This window comes from Microcaecilia unicolor, chromosome 4, assembly GCF_901765095.1.
Source record: "Microcaecilia unicolor chromosome 4, aMicUni1.1, whole genome shotgun sequence".
NCBI classification, from domain to species: domain Eukaryota; kingdom Metazoa; phylum Chordata; class Amphibia; order Gymnophiona; family Siphonopidae; genus Microcaecilia; species Microcaecilia unicolor.
The window spans coordinates 89,906,271-89,922,926 of NC_044034.1; the positions used below are offsets into that span (position 1 = coordinate 89,906,271).

The window sequence follows — 16,656 nt, forward strand, 5'->3', positions numbered from 1 at the left end:
TCCAGCGCGTGCTCAATAACTGCCGCTAACTAACCGCCCGGCTCCCCTCCTAAGAATATGCTAATGAAGGAAGGCAGGCAGGCCTATCGAGTCGGGGTGAGAAGGGTCACGTGGTGGCTGGACGTGTCTCGAGAGGGAGGTTCCCGACCTCCTGCCTGGCTTAAAACCAAAGAGTGAAAAAGCAAGCGTTCAGTAGAGGGCGAGAGCTAGAGGGAAAGTGGTGTGGGACTCATTGAAACTTCTGTAACATCAACAGGGCGAGGAGGAAAAAATATATAAAGAAAAGAAACACTCCCTTCAAAAGAAACAAACAAATATAATTTTAAGGAAAAAAAAAACACTCTCCTTCCTTGAAAGGGGAGTTCTTATTTTCCCACGGGGGCCCCCGGAGTCATCCTCTACACTTTACTTAGAGCAGGCCAAAGAAAAAAAAATCTAAAAAAATCTATTTTAAAATTTAGGGGGGGGAATTGCTTTGTGTAGTCCATGTAGTCGTCCGTCGCCACCGGCACCACTATGCCCATTTTACTTTTTCTGATAGATACGTCCGCTTCCATGAGCCAGCGCACCCATCTGGGCACTACCTATCTGGACGTAGCTAAAGGCGCTGTAGAGACTTTCATGAAGGTATTGTAAAAGAAACTAAGGCATGCAGGAAGACTCCACGTCGCCCTGGCACAGCAGGAGAAAGCTTTGTGGGGGAGGGCGAGTGAATAGAAACTGGGGAGGGAACGGGGTGGGGGGGCGGACGGAGTTTGTTTATATAACGTGTGCATGGACGGCAAGTGCATTTCAAGTCCTTAGTTTTATTAACATTTATATATTTCGTTTTTCTTTCCCCCCTCCCCCACCATTTCCCTCTTCTTAACAGCTGAGATCCCGGGATCCTGCCAGCAGAGGAGACAGGTACATGCTGGTCACTTTCGAAGAGGCTCCGTATGGGATCAAGGTAACCCCCTCCTTCTGCCGTTTAATTTCTTTCACCCCCCGCCCTGTCCCCAGTCTGCTCCGAGCATGACTCGTTTGCTTCCTGGGCATGTTTCTGCCTGCCAACCCGCTGCTGCGGGCGAGGGAGCGCGGGCAGCTCCGGGGGCTGATAGAAACATGGCCGACATTTTTTCCTCTCTGCTGTGTGCAGTGCAGCTAGGAACTGTGGGTGATATTTCTTCAAGTTAAAAGTGACAAACTCCAGGGCTAGTTTGCATTAAAGGGGAACGAGGCAAGGCCGAGGCTTGTGTGAGCGTGCAGGCAGAAAGTTTGTATAAGGGAAGTGATGAGCAGACTCCTCCTTAGAACGGCAGGAAACACCTTCCAGGCCACTGAACAGCAGCCTTTCATTTACACCTAGTCAAGCACTTGCATGATAGACCAAGTATTTGTATAGCTTGAATTTGAGATGAAAAAAAAAAGGGGGGGGGGATGCTGCAGGATTGCATGCATACCTTTATTGTCATTAGCCAAAAAAATTAAAAAAAAGATGCTGCCCCTTTATAGCATTTAATAGTTGCAAAATAAGTTTTCTTACATTTCTCTTTTCAGGCTGGATGGAAAGAAAACCATGCGACCTTTATGAATGAACTGAAAAATCTTCAGGCTGTAGGACTTACCACCCTTGGCCAATCTCTAAGGACAGCTTTTGATTTATTAAATTTAAATAGATTAGTAACTGGCATAGACAACTATGGGCAGGTAGGTTGATCGTGGAAAAGAATGAAAACACCCCCCCCCCCTTCCCACACACACACACACACGCTTACCTGGAATTCACAAGTGTTGTAATACAAAATACTTTCTTCATATGCTAGGACAAAAAACAAGTACACAGAAATCACACATGCTGTTAACTAACATTACCCACAAGTTTAGAAGACATCACATACTGACTATTTGGGAACATTTGATATTTTCTTAATAGACTCATTTTACCCTTGATTATATGATTATAAAAACTAACGTTTTTTTTTATTTTAACATACCATACCAAAACCTTTGAGGCTGCATCTTAAAGAAGGACATATCAGAATTAGAAAAGATACAGATAAAGGTGACAAAAATTATGGGGATGGAATGACTTTCATATAAGGAAGAGCTGTAGAGGTTGGGGGTCATCGATATGGAGAAGTGATGCTGAGGAGAGATAAGAGGTCTGTAAAGTTCTGAGTGGAATGGGTAGATGCAAATCAGTTGGTTTCTTTTTAACTCTTTCAAAAAGTAAAAGGACTAGAGGACATGCCATGAAGTTAGTAAGTAGCACATTTAAAATCAAACCAGATACATTTTATTTTCACTTAGAACATGTTAAGCGCCAGGACTCTTTGCCAGAGTATGTGGTAAAACAACGTAGCTGGTTTTAAAAAGGTTTTGACAAATTCTTGGAATAAAAGTCCATAAAACGTTATGAAGGTAGAGTAGAGAAAACAGCATTGAATCTTGCTACTTTGGGAGATTCTGCCAGGCACTAATGACCTGGATTGCCAACTGTTGGAAACAGGATGCTGAGTTAGATGGACCTTTTTGGTTTGTCCCAGTGTGACAATTCTTATGAAAGAGCTTGATGATAAAAAGCCAGGAAGATTAATACTGGATATGTTCAGATGAAGACTCTTTTTGTCAACATCCACAGCCTTTCTCTATAACCAGGAATTTTCCTTTCCCTATGAATTATTACATGGCATCTTTGGCTGTACATTGTGTCTAGGCATTTCCTCCTTGGTCACAGAATAGCAGAACACTTTTAGTGCATCTGGCTTTTTGTTTTTTTTCTAGGATGCAAAAGCACTGGTACCACTTAGTTTAGAAATGCTGAGTTAACATTACGCATTGCATTTTATGTCTTATAGCCCACAATTACCTTTAAAGTTCAATGTGGATAACAAGAATGCTTCTTTGTCTGTGCTAAATAGTTAGAATATGAATTAGCGTGCGTGCTGTTAGCACATGATCATGGTAATGTATCTGATGAGCTTATGGTGGCAAAACAAGTAGAAAAGGTACCAGCAAAAGCTAGAAGGATGCTTGAGTATATAATGGCTGTCTCTGGTGAGACCTCATTTAGAGTGCTGTGTATAATTCTGTAGGATCATCCTGTTTATATCTTTTTGAAGGTGTGAAGTCAGTCGAGAGGTTGGCTACTGAAATGGTCAGTAGTCTTCATCATAAAGTATATGTGAACAGACTTAAAGACCTTAATATGTAAAGATAAGATAGACATATAAATACTCTGTGGTCCAAAGGCATAGGGGCTCTCTCAGTTGAAAGAGTGCTCTGGAACGAGGAGGCATAGAGTGAAGATGAAAAGGGGGTAGCCTCAGGAGTAATCAAAGGAAATATTTTTTTTATGGAAAGGGTGATGGATGCATGGAACAGCCTGTCTGTGTTGTTGGTGGCAGTGGAGATGAGGACTGTATCTGAATTCAAGAAAGCATGGGACAATAAAGGAGAGTAATGGATTGTAGAGTATGGTGGTTGATATGGATGGACAGACTGAATAGGCTATATGGTTTTATTCTGCTGTTGTTTTCTATGTCGGTGTTACCAATTTGGCATGACAGCACACACTAGTTCACATGCTAACTGCATAGGCTGTTATTGGGCAGGGCATGGGTTGCAGTTGCAGTTAACATACTTCACTATGTACTGATGCTGTTATAAAGATGCACTTATCAGTATGAGACAGTAGTAAGTATATCCATGCTGACTGTTGATATACCTGTTGTATATTAACTTTTCTGTGGGTTAACTGTATGAGAAAATGCTGGTTATGCTCCCAACAGTTACTTCACAGTCTTCCATATAACTCCATGATAAGTGCAAAACTTAACCACAATCTAGTAAAAGGCCTCTTTACCATGAGTATCGGTACAGGATTAGGAAGATATAATTTATTTTTCAATTTTTAGAGCATTTGAAAGGAATCTGAGTGGAAATTTTAGTCTTCAATTTATTTGCAGTATAGACAATGATACTTCCTCCATTGGTGCACCTCAAGACTGTTCCAAAATAACCAGATGTGAGGCCTAGTACAGAGCTTCCCAAACCAATATGTCTTACGTTTTCTTGGAATCTGCTGAGGACCGTAAGCGTAATAGATGAGATTTGTTTTTTTTTTATTTTAAACTGCATCTGGCTAACATCACAGTTAGTTGGGTTTTCAGGATATTCACCATAAATATGAATGAGAGAAATGTGCATTTTCTCTAGGACTTGTCTCCCTGTCTGTTCTTTGATGAAAAGGTGCCTACTCCTCCCAGCTGGCCCTTTTTTAATGTAGTTCTTATAGTCATCTCACTCAAGTGTTCCGTCAGTGATAGGGCCACTAGAAAAGAGCAGGCATCCTTTTTACATCCTGTTCAAACCTGATTGGATGTGGGGTTACCAGTGCAGGCTTGGAAACACTTGAACAGTGTATTTCTATGGATTCTCATTTTGGATCCTCCGTAGATATAGGCAATTAGATTAAAATGAAAAATTTAACTGGCAGTGGCATGCGCATTTGTTCACTGGGAACTATAGATACCATCAAATATTTTCCTGAATGCCAGCCATTCAGCCATCTGGTCTCCTTGAACAATGTATTTTTAGTAGTTGAAAACCTGGCTGTTTCTTTGTGGGGATAATAGCTGAACAGGAGTATGAAAGAGTAGGAAGGAATATTAGTTTGCTGGTGCTAGTCTTCATTTGTTTTTTAGTATTTTTTTATGCATTTTTTTAGATTTGTAAACTGCTTTCGGTATGTTTAGATATGTGAAAACGATTATTACATTTGTAAAATAAATACATCCTTTTTTGAGAAGGTGGGGCAGCAGTTCAGCAGAGCCTGGCGAACAAGCTGTTTGAAACATCATTCCTATTAGTTTCAGGTCTATTATGATATCTATGTATAAGTAATTTTAGTGGCGTCTTCTAGGAGGTGGACTGAAACTATCAACACAGAGTGACTATCTTCTTTCAGTCAGATTTCTGAATGCTAATTATTAGCTCTTCATCTCCACTGGAATGTATTGCTGCACTATTTTCAGATGGAGATATCGTTGCTAAAAATTAAGTCTGGATTCAAGACTTACTTTTTCTCTCAGGCCTGAAACTAAGCTGAGAATCTAAGTATAGTTTAAATGAACGTTTTTTGAACTTGTTAATTAAAAATAAAGTTTGAGTGAAAATAGGGAGGTTGGAAGGTTTTTATGCCTGTGATGGATACACGAAGAGGTAGAAAAGTATAAAGGCACCTGTCAGGAGTTTGAGGCTTTTCCTTCCTATTTTTCATATATAAACATATATAACTTTTTGGAGTAAGACTGAACACGGTGTTTATAGTGAAATATTACTGTTTTGGTGATTGGTTTACACTTCACTTCCCTTTTGTTTGAAGCCTGGCATGCATGCACATAACAGTGATGGATTTGACAAACATACAAATTAACTGCTTATTGGAGGTAATTTTTGTGGAGCCCCCTTACTGAGCTGTGCTAAGAAATGGGCATAGTTTCTTCTTATGTGGACTTCGCTGAGCTCATTTTAGTGTGGCTGTTAAAAAAGGACTTTTTCCTATTTGTTGAATCTGTGCGTTAATGTTAGCATTAGTGCGTGGGGCCATTAAAAAAAAATAACATGGGAGCACTTGCTGGCTCCTATTTAGGAGCCATTAAGAATTTGTTAACCAGTTAGCATGGTGGTGATGTCAGTGCGCTAGCCAATTAGCGCATCCAGACCCATTCACCACCCCTGACATCCCCCCCAAAAAACAAAACTAACACAGAACACTTTAATACATCCTGTTTTAGGCCATATTTGCTGTGTTAGGTGCATCTTGCTGCTTAACACAGCTTAGTAAAAGGGCCCTTTTGTTTTTTTGTACATGTAAGGGCTTTTTTACATGCAGAAAAACCTTTTATAAAATTGCCCCACAGCAGACTGCTGAAAATATGGTGTACTGCATGCTGTACGTATGGGTACTGTTCGGGCTGGTTCTGGAAGCTTATAAAATAGGTGCCTTTTTGGGCTTCTCACATAGATGTCCTGTTATAAAAGTAGGCCCACTGTGTCTAGTGGGATTAGAAGTATCCAGAGGGCATGGGTTTAGTATATAAATTTTATGGGGGTGACTCCACGTGTTTACCAAACTACAAATGCCTTTTTTTATCTGGTATCAGTTGCCCATAGGAAAACATTCTAAATGCAGGTATTACTCTTATAGTATAAGTATACTTATTAGAATTTTAACATGCTAATGGAATTTATTGAAATTCTTTTTATTGAAAAAGTCAAGACAAACAATACGACTGCACAATGTTCATTTTCAGGTTTTTTTTTTACCAACAGAGATGCCCTTCCCTCCAAATAACATCCCCCGCCCACATGTTTCCTTTAAAAGTTCTACTCCAGATAACAATGGTGCATGACAAAAGGTTCTGGACTCATAACCCCTGCCATCTTATTTCAATTAGAAATCCCTTCCCCAACTTCTGAGCCTTGAACAATAGAGGAAAAAAATACCAAAATAATAGGCAGTGTCAGTTCTCACCACCTCGTTTCTGGAAACCATGTAACACTAACCTGTGAGCCCTTGGCAATAAGGAATAGAGGTAAATGTCCCATATTTACACGGATGCTTTCTGTCATTTAGGACTAATATGAGCATCTCGTGACTTCCACAGCACCACTGCATGAATGTTTCTCCCAAATAGTGGAATTTAAATGTAGTGATATAACAGTTCTTTGACCGATCAGCAGTGATTAATGCATTAGTCACTTTCAGTGTATTTGATGACATGACAAATCTCCTGAGAATTAGTGTGTTATACATTCACGTAGGTGCTTAAGAAATTGCCCATATGTGCATAAAAGCATCAGTAGTGCACATTTTTTTTTAATGTATACTTCTAGGCATTCTCTGAGACAGAGGTTGGGTGGAGTTGGCCTGGGGATGTAAGACACACATGTTATAAAATGTATGTGTATCAATGCAAACTTAAATCGGTCATTTGTGCCTGCCTCTGAGCATTTGTAAATGTTTGTGTCTGCTCTCTGGTGGAGTAACTTTATAAAGGCACACATGCCCTTATTTTATGAAGACAACATATGTGCAAACCATCAATGTATCTTTTCTGCCTAGGCACTATAGGGTTCTTTTACTACGCTACAGTAAAAAATGGCCTTACATGTTTTTTTCCCTCGCGCTAAGGCCATTTTTACCATAGCTGTGTAATAGCCAATTTTCTGGGGTTTTTTTTTTTTTTGTGATTAATGGCCATTGCCATTAGCATGCGATCATTAAAAAAAATTACCATGTGAGAACTTATCGCCACCCATTTTGTAGGCGGCAAGGGCTCACGTGGTATTCCTGCACTAACCAGTTAATGTGCATTAATGTAGATGGGCTAACACAGCTTAAAATGATGTACCGTGGGACTCGTACATCCTGTGGTAATTGCCACATGTGTGCGCTAAATCTTTTTTGGGGGGAGGAGAGTGGGCATTCCTGTGCTAACCAGTTAGCACAAGAATGCCCACCTAACGCCTCTGACATGCCCCTGTAAAAAAAAAAAAAATATATATATATACTAGGAAAAAAGGCCCGTTTCTCACTGAAATGAAACGGGCGCTAGCAAGGCCGCACCTCCTCCCCCCCACCCCTGAGGTCGACGCAGGCATGGCTTGCAACGAATTCACCTGACTGAAGTCCTCCTGATTGTAAACGAAGCACAGAAGAGCAGAGGGCAGGCTCGCCTTCAGCCTTCCCCTGCTCTCTCAGCGCCCCGCCCTCATTTCCTGTTTGCTGTTGGGCGTGACGCTGAGAGAGCAGGGGAAGGCTGAAGGCGAGCCTGCCCTCTGCTATTCTGTGCTTCATTTAGAATCAGGACTTCAGTCAGGTGAATTCGTTGAAAGTGATGCCTGTGTCGACCTGGGGGTGGGGTGGGGGGGGAGGAGGTGTGTGGACCTCGGGGGGGGGGGGGAGGAGCATCGACCCGAGGGGGGGGGGTACAGTGGTAAGGCCAGGCGGTTGGGCGGCTCGCTGAGAGAGAAGGGGAATGACTGCAGTCAGCTTAAATGAGTTTAAAGCGCTGTGTGTGTGACATCAGACCCGGTCTAGTCGTTTGATGTGACGTATTATTCTGCTTGTTCTCTATAACCTTCTTGGTATTCGTCGAGTGTGTTTGTTCCGCCCTCAGCGTCATAACGTTGTGACGCGAGGGCGGGGCAGACACGGCAAAACCGGATATCTCGGCCGCCTCAAATTTCCGGCTTGAGGCTTCATTCGAACGTTGGAGGTGCCTTTTATATATAGAGATAACCCTCACACATTTGGCAGTTACTGCAGGATGCATGAATGCATCCCACAGTACACCATTTTAAGCTGTGTTAAGTGCGCATTAGTGCCTAATGCAGCTTAGTAAAAAGGCCCCTATGTTATAAAATTACTCTCTGTGTAGGTAGGTAATGAATTAGGAAGAGGTTCTACAACCACCTTGTAATCTGGGAAAACGAAGCTTTATGGGCAAACATTATTCAATCTGCACAGCATTGAAAAGCCCCAAAAAGCAGTGTCATAATGTATCACTGTTAACAATACAATCATATTAAATATTAAAATAGTGTTTATGCTAAATACATTGGCATACAGTGCACTGCAGGTGTTATACACTGTAGAAACTGATTCATTTTTGCATTGTCATGCATTTGATATAATGGCCAGTAGAGACGAAGAGGATCCACTTTGTATTTTGAACACCTATTATTTGTTTTCTATTTTGTGCTTATGTCCTCCCTTTTCAGTCACAAAAGGTTTCACAAAGCAGTTACAGCACATTAAAAACAGTACATAAAATATAATTAAAAATAACACACAATTTGACAACCTCATAATACCCAGCTGAACCCAGTCTTTTGTTGACCTGATCCTGCTCTTTGTAAGGACTACTGGAGAGATGAAAAACAATAAAAATTCTATGTAGTATAGAGTAGGCCCTAGGACCAGACTTTACACTGAGGGCACATATTGGTTTGATATCGTCCTTGTCACCGAAGGACTGTGATGCCGAGCATCGGGGGAAGCACAAGCATCAGTCCTCATCGATGCACGGTTCCAGGAGCACTCGGACAATATCTGAGAAGTGCCGGCACCGGGAGGAGTGCTCTTCCTCTTTGAAAGAGGTGCTAGTGCACATGTCTCCGGGCAGCCAGGTCTTCACTACCAGTTCAGCACAGACCCTTTCTCAGTCTGCCGCTCCCCTGCCTTTGCTTATTTCTTCCTTCAATGAGTGATTCCGAGCCATGCTTAGAGAGGAGCTGGCGCAGGTGCTGCAACTGCATACCATTGAGGCATTGAGGGCGCTTATGCTAGCTGTGGATCAACCCCAGATTCTTCCTGAGGCTCTACTCATGCCTATGCACAGATCCTTGAGGCAGTTATCTCGAAGGGTGTCGACATTGATGCAGTACTGCTCTCAAGGTTGGGGGAGGAAGCTTCCTCAGAGTTGGAGGGTAGGGCTGTACCACACCTTTCTTTGGTGTGTGGACATGGTTTCGCTGAACTGAGGCAGGCACAGACTCATTTAGCCCAGTCTAAGTTTGGTGAAGACTCTGGGACCATTCATAGGACTCGGAGGATGACCCACACTACTTCTCGGAGGAGGAGTCTTGTGGGTTACCTTCTGATCTCTCCCCACCTCAAGAGAGATGTAAATCTCTACCTGAGGGTCTCTAACTGGTTTAGTTAGATAGATGGCTTCTGCCATTCCCTTTAAATTATGCTTAGTGAGGTTTGCGGTTATATGATATTGCTTCTTTTCTGGTCAAGAATTTTCTTGAAAGAATTGTTAAATTGCTTTTAAGTATAAAATAAAGCTTCCATATCATCAAGCTGATCAATCCATAGACTGGTGGGTTGTGTCCATCTACCAGCAGGTGGAGATAGAGAGCAAACTTTTGCCTCCCTATATGTGGTCATGTGCTGCCGGAAACTCCTCAGTATGTTCTCTATCTCAGAGCAAGTGCAAACCTGGTGGCGCCAGGTCCCTCCTTTTCTCCCCCCTCCCGCTGGCTCCGTTAAAAAAAAAAAAATTTTTTGAACGTCCTTAAAGGCGTTTATTTCGACGTTTATTTAAACGTTTATTGCAGCTACTCACTGGGACACCAGGTCGTTACAGCTCGGAGCGGAAAGCAGGTAATTTTTACTTTTTTATAGCGGGCAGGGGGTTCCCCGATTGTTCTCCACGTGGCATATGGCGTCGGAGGGCGCAAAGAGTCGCTGCTCGCCTCCGCCATCTTGGCCGGCCACGCGGCTCGGACGGCTTCCTCTTGGGCCGCCCTTGAGGTAGGAGACATTAATGCCATGAACGCCCTTAATTTGGGTGACGGCACAAAAGCGGCTAAAGTTAAGCGCCGTTCTTCCCGCGCGGCTCCTTCGCGGAGTGTCGCGCCGGATGCCATCTTGGATGCGCAGCATGTCTCTCCCCCGCTCTTGCGAGCGCCGGTTGAGGGTGCGTCTAGGGCTGTAGCCCAGGCTGCGGAAGTGCACAGTCTGGGGGGTTTCTCCCCCGAGTTTGTTTTGCTGCTGCATCAGGCCTTCCTTATGCAGAACGCTGCCCCTGCTCCCTCGTCTGGTAAAGAGGTTGAGGTCCCCGGAGGTAAACGCCCTCGGGTTGATTCCCAGGCCTTGGAGGACTTTGTCTCCTCCGATGTAGATGAGGGCAGCGTATCCGAGTTCTCCCAACGGTCCTTTGCGGATTCCTTGGAGGAGACGGATCCCCGCTCGGTTGGAGCGGATGACCCCTCTGCAGCGCGGCTTTTTAGCTCAGAGGATTTGCCCAACCTGTTAGTGCAGGCCATGGGCATTTTGAAGATTTCCTCTCCGGAGGACGTCTCTCCCTCAGCCCCTATTGGCTCTGCCATTATGCTGGGGACGAAGCGCCCGCCTAGAACCTTCCACATGCATGATGCCATGCACACCTTAATTTCGGCTCAATGGGATGTCCCGGAAGCGAGCCTTAAAGTGGCTATGGCTATGTCCCGCCTCTATCCTTTGCCTGAAAGTGAACGTGAGGCCTATCTGTGGCCTACCGTGGATTCTTTAATCACTGCGGTGACTAAGAAAACGGCGTTGCCGGTGGAAGGTGGCACGGCCCTAAAGGACGCCCAAGACAGAAGATTGGAGGCGGCCTTAAGGTCGTCCTTTGAGGCGGCTGCTTTAAGTTTGCAGGCCTCAGTTTGCGGCTCCTATGTGGCCAGGGCGTGCCTGTCTATGGTGCAGCGGGCTTCCCCCTCGGATCATTCCTTGAGGGCTGATTGGCCGGCCCTGGAATCGGGCTTAGCCTATTTGGCAGACTTGCTGTATGATGTCTTGAGGGCCTCAGCTAAAGGCATGGCTCAGACAGTCTCTGCGCGGCGGTGGCTTTGGCTGAAGCATTGGTCTGCTGACCACGCCTCTAAATCCCGCCTGGCTAGATTGCCTTTTAAAGGCAAGCTGCTCTTTGGGGTCGAGCTGGACAAAATCGTGACCGATCTCGGCACGACTAAGGGCAAGAAGTTACCAGAGGTCAGGGCTCGGGCTAGTACTCGCCCCGGTACCTCCAGAGGACGGTTTCAGGAAGCCCGTCGGTACCGCCCGGGCAGGTCGGGCTCCTCTGCCCCCTCTTCCTTCAAGAGGAATTTCTCCCCCAAGCAGCATTCCTTTCGCAGAGACCGCCGTCCCGGAGGTGCTCCCTCCGGTCCTCCCCCAGGGTCTCGTACCCAATGACGGGGCCTTGGTCCACGCCCCAGTGCAGATTGGAGGACGGCTGTCCTCGTTTCTGGGCGAGTGGACCACAATAACTTCAGACGCTTGGGTGCTGGAAGTCATCAGAGACGGCTACAAGCTAGAGTTCTGCCGACCCTTAAGAGACGGGTTTGTACTCTCTCCCTGCAAGTCTCCGGTCAAAGCTGTGGCAGTGCAGCAGACCTTGGACAACCTGATCCGCCTGGGTGCGGTCGTTCCGGTGCCAGAAAATCAGATTGGCAAGGGACGTTACTCCATTTCCTTTGTGGTACCAAAGAAAGGAGGTTCTGTCCGGCCTATCCTCGACCTCAAAGGGGTCAATCGGGCCTTGAAAGTGCGGCACTTTCGCATGGAGACTCTCCGCTCTGTTATAGCGGCAGTGAAGGCAGGAGAGTTCTTGGCTTCCTTGGACATCAAGGAAGCGTACCTGCATATTCCCATCTGGCCTCCTCATCAACGCTTTCTGCGTTTTGCAGTCCTGGGACGACACTTCCAGTTCAGAGCCCTCCCTTTCGGGTTGGCTACTGCTCCGCGGACCTTTTCCAAAGTAATGGTGGTCATAGCGGCCTTCCTGCGAAAGGAAGGAGTACAAGTCCATCCTTATCTGGACGACTGGTTGATCCGAGCCCCCTCTTATGCAGAGTGCGGCAAAGCTGTGGACCGGGTAGTTGCTCTTTTGAGCTCCCTGGGATGGATCATCAACTGGGAGAAGAGCCAGCTGCGCCCGACTCAGTCCCTGGAGTATCTGGGAGTTCGATTCGACACCCAAGTGGGCAGAGTGTTCCTGCCAGACAATCGGATTGTCAAACTTCAGGCTCAGGTGGACCAGTTCCTAGTAGCCTCTCCTCTTCGGGCTTGGGACTATGTGCAGCTGTTGGGCTCTATGACGGCCACGATGGAAGTAGTGCCCTGGGCCAGGGCTCATATGAGACCACTACAACACTCTCTGCTGCAGCGCTAGACTCCGATGTCGGAGGATTATGCTGTGCACCTTCCCTTGGACCCAGCAGTGCGCAAGGCGCTGAGCTGGTGGATGCAGACAGACAAGTTGTCTGCGGGAATGCCTCTGGTGACCCCGGAGTGGATTGTCGTCACGACGGACGCCTCTTTGTCGGGCTGGGGAGCCCACTGCTTGAGAAGGACAGCGCAGGGGCTCTGGTCTCCTGCAGAGGCAAAGTGGTCTATCAACCTCCTGGAACTCAGAGCCATTCGGTTGGCGCTTTTGGAGTTCATCCCGGTACTGGCGTTGAAGCCAGTGCGGGTCCTGTCGGACAATGCCACGGCTGTGGCCTATGTCAACCGCCAGGGAGGTACCAAGAGCGCCCCTCTAGCCAAGGAGGCCATGAACCTATGCCAGTGGGCGGAAGCGAACCTGGAACAGCGGTCAGCGGCCCACATTGCCTGAGTCATGAATGTCAAGGCGGACTTTCTCAGTCGCCATACCTTGGAGCCCGGAGAGTGGCAGCTATCTGCTCAGGCGTTCTTGGACATCACAAAGCGCTGGGGCCAGCCGAGCCTAGATCTGATGGCGTCATCGGCCAATTGCCAAGTGCCGCGCTTTTTCAGCAGAGGACGGGACCCTCGATCCCTGGGAGTAGATGCTCTTCTCCAACAGTGGCCAACACAAGAGCTTCTCTATGTGTTTCCGCCCTGGCCCATGTTGGGCAGGGTGTTAGACCGGGTGGCAAAGCATCCGGGCCGGATAATCCTGGTGGGTCCGGATTGGCCCAGACGTCCCTGGTATGCAGACTTGATCAGGCTCTCAGTCGACGATCCTCTGCGGCTGCCAGTGGAGCAGGGCCTGTTGCGTCAGGGTCCCGTGGTGATGGAGGATCCCTCCCCCTTTGGTCTTACGGCCTGGCTATTGAGCGGCAGCGTCTGAGAAAGAAGGGCTTCTCAGACAAGGTCATCGCCACTATGCTGAGAGCGAGGAAGCGCTCTACTTCTACTGCTTACGCCAGGGTTTGGCGTACCTTTGCAGCGTGGTGTGAAGCAGGCTCACTTTCTCCCTTCACTGCTCCAATTTCTTCAGTGTTGGCGTTCCTGCAAGAAGGTCTGGAGAAAGGCCTGTCGCTCAGTTCCCTTAAAGTCCAGGTAGCGGCTCTGACTTGCTTCAGGGGCCGACTGAAGGGTGTTTCCCTGGCTTTGCAGCCAGATGTGGTGCGCTTTCTCAAGGGAGTTAATCACCTGCGCCCTCCTCTGCACTCTGTGGTGCCTGCATGGAATCTCAACCTGGTGCTAAGAGCATTGCAGAAGCCGCCTTTTGAACCCTTGTCGAGGGCATCTCTGAAAGACCTGACGTTGAAAGCAGTCTTTTTGGTGGCTATCACTTCAGCCAGAAGAGTTTCCGAGCTCCAGGCACTCTCATGTCGAGAGCCTTTTCTGCAGTTCACTGAGGCAGGAGTGACTATTCGCACAGTGCCTTCCTTCCTGCCCAAGATTGTTTCTCGCTTCCATGTGAATCAGCAGCTCTGTCTCCCTTCCTTTCGTAGGGAGGACTACCCAGAGGAATACTCTGCTCTTAAATATCTGGATGTGAGACGTGTCATCATTAGATACTTGGAAGTGACCAATGATTTCCGGAAATCGGATCATCTGTTTGTCCTGTTTGCAGGTCCTCGTAAGGGTCTGCAGGCTGCTAAGCCTACAGTGGTAAGATGGGTCAAGGAAGCAATTGCAGCGGCTTATGTGGCCGCGGGGAAGGTGCCGCCTATCCAGCTGAAGGCTCATTCCACTAGAGCTCAGGCGGCCTCGATGGCAGAGGCCGGGTCCGTCTCCTTGGCAGAGATATGCAAGGCGGCAACTTGGGCATCGGCCCATACATTCTCCAAGCATTACCGCTTGACTGTGGCTGCTCGGGCGGAGGCCCGGTTTGGAGCTTCAGTGTTGCGGTCAGGGATTTCTATGTCCCGCCCTGGGTGAGTACTGCTTCGGTACATCCCACCAGTCTATGGATTGATCAGCTTGATGATATGGAAGGTAAAATTATGTATCATACCTGATAATTTTCTTTCCATTAATCATAGCTGATCAATCCATAGCCCCTCCCAGATATCTGTACTGTTTTATTCTGGTTGAATTTTAGGTTCAAGTTTAGTCTTCAGTTACTTCAGGAGGACTTCGTGTTCAAGTTTTTTCACTTGGATTCTTCAAGAGTTGAGACGAGTTTGTGTTACAGTGAGCTGCTGCATTCCTCTCCCCTCCGTTTTACGGGGCTGGATTGAGACTTAAATTCTGCCGGCACTCCCTCCCGCTTCGTGCGGCTGTAGGGCAGCTTTGTACCCCTCCCGCTTCGGCGGTGTTAGGGTCAGTCAGCTCCTCCCGCGGTTGCGGTTGCAGGATAAGCCAGATCCCCCCGCATCGGCGGGGTGGTGTCACTCCCCTGCTCCGCGGGGATGAGCTGGACGGATTCCCCTCCCCCACTTGTGTGGGGATGAGCTGGGTTAATTCCCCTCCCCCGTTTCGGCGGTGGTGAGCTGGGCAGAGTGTCCCTTTGTGGGTGTAATTCTCTAAGTGCTGAGTCCTGCGGATGGAGCTTTGATATCGACATACTGAGGAGTTTCCGGCAGCACATGACCACATATAGGGAGGCAAAAGTTTGCTCTCTATCTCCACCTGCTGGTAGATGGACACAACCCACCAGTCTATGGATTGATCAGCTATGATTAATGGAAAGAAAATTATCAGGTATGATACATAATTTTACCATATGCTAACAATTAGTGTGCACTAATATGCCTGTAGGAATATAATGGGCATCTTATTTAGAGCACGCTAATCAGTGTGCGCTAAATCCATTACTGCACCTTATTAAAAGGACCCCTTAGTAATTGTCTCAAAAAGCACAGATGGATTTTACATTTAGTTACTGAAATCTGAGCTCAAGGTGAGCTACAGATTCAAAGAAGGGTTGCAGTCCAAAGGTTAGATACTACTGAATTAACATGCATTATTAATAAACTAGTAAAAAAGGCCCGTTTCTGACACAAATGAAACGGGCGCTAGCAAGGTTTTCCTCATTTAGCAGTTGCCTGTGAGGTGCGATGCCCCCCCTCCCGGCACCATCCCACCCACGGCGATGCATCCGGCCGCAGCCATCCGACCCACCGTGCCCATCGCACCCACCTTCGCGTTGGTTTGGCAGCGGGGGACCCGGAACCCCGCCACCACAAGTCCTGTGTGCTGACTACGGCGTCGGTGTTGGTAGCTGTGCAGGGCGGAGTTCTGTGCGTCTGACGTCATGCACGTGCAGGATGTCAGACGCACAGAAGCCCTGCCTCCACAGGCTAGGAACGCCGAAGATGACGCCGTAGTGAGCAGACAGGGCTTGTGCTGGCGGGGTTTCGGGTCCCCCGCCGGCAAAGCAACGCGAAGGTGGGTGTCTCAGGAGGAGGTTGTTGCGGGGGGGGTGCTGGGGGTCCTTGTGTTCAGCTGCAGCTTTAGGGGGGGGTCAACGAATCTGTGGGCAGGGCTTGTATTTTTTGAGGATTTGGGGGGGGGGTGTTGGATGTGGGAACAGTGGTCTCCAGAGTCATTTGCACTCCGGAGCTTTGGCGGCGCGTCCCCTTTTCGCGGGTGGGTTGGCAGGGGGAGGAGTAGGGAAACACGCTCCGCATGTTTCCCTACTCCTACTCCTCCTCCCCCTGCGTGGGTGCGAACCGTTTGTTTAGTTGATTTTTTTTTTTCCTGCCCTCGACGTCATGACGTTTGACGCGAGGGCGGGGCACGGGTCTGTGGGGTGGCTTCACCACCATGAATCCACGAACCGTTCTGGGAGACTGACTGACTTCAGTGACGTCAGTGTCCTCAGAACGTTGAGGTTGCTTTTTATTATAGTAGATAGGTCCTGTTGCATAAAATGGGACCTGCAGTAAATAACATGTTAGGTTTGGATTTACTGAATG

At 47.2% G+C, this 16,656-nt stretch overlaps 1 protein-coding gene across 2 annotated transcripts in view; it reads left to right on the top strand.

Moving 5' to 3' along the window:
• The first annotated feature begins 206 nt into the window (after positions 1–206).
• INTS6 (integrator complex subunit 6) overlaps positions 207–16,656 on the top strand; it is a 242,077-nt gene continuing 225,627 nt past the window's right edge. For both annotated transcript variants that reach the window (XM_030200446.1, XM_030200447.1), the window contains exons 1-3: positions 207–627; positions 872–949; positions 1,540–1,689. In XM_030200446.1, the coding sequence (XP_030056306.1) occupies positions 517–627; positions 872–949; positions 1,540–1,689 (339 nt within the window). In that variant the 5' untranslated portion in view covers positions 207–516. The remainder of the gene's footprint in view (positions 628–871; positions 950–1,539; positions 1,690–16,656) is intronic.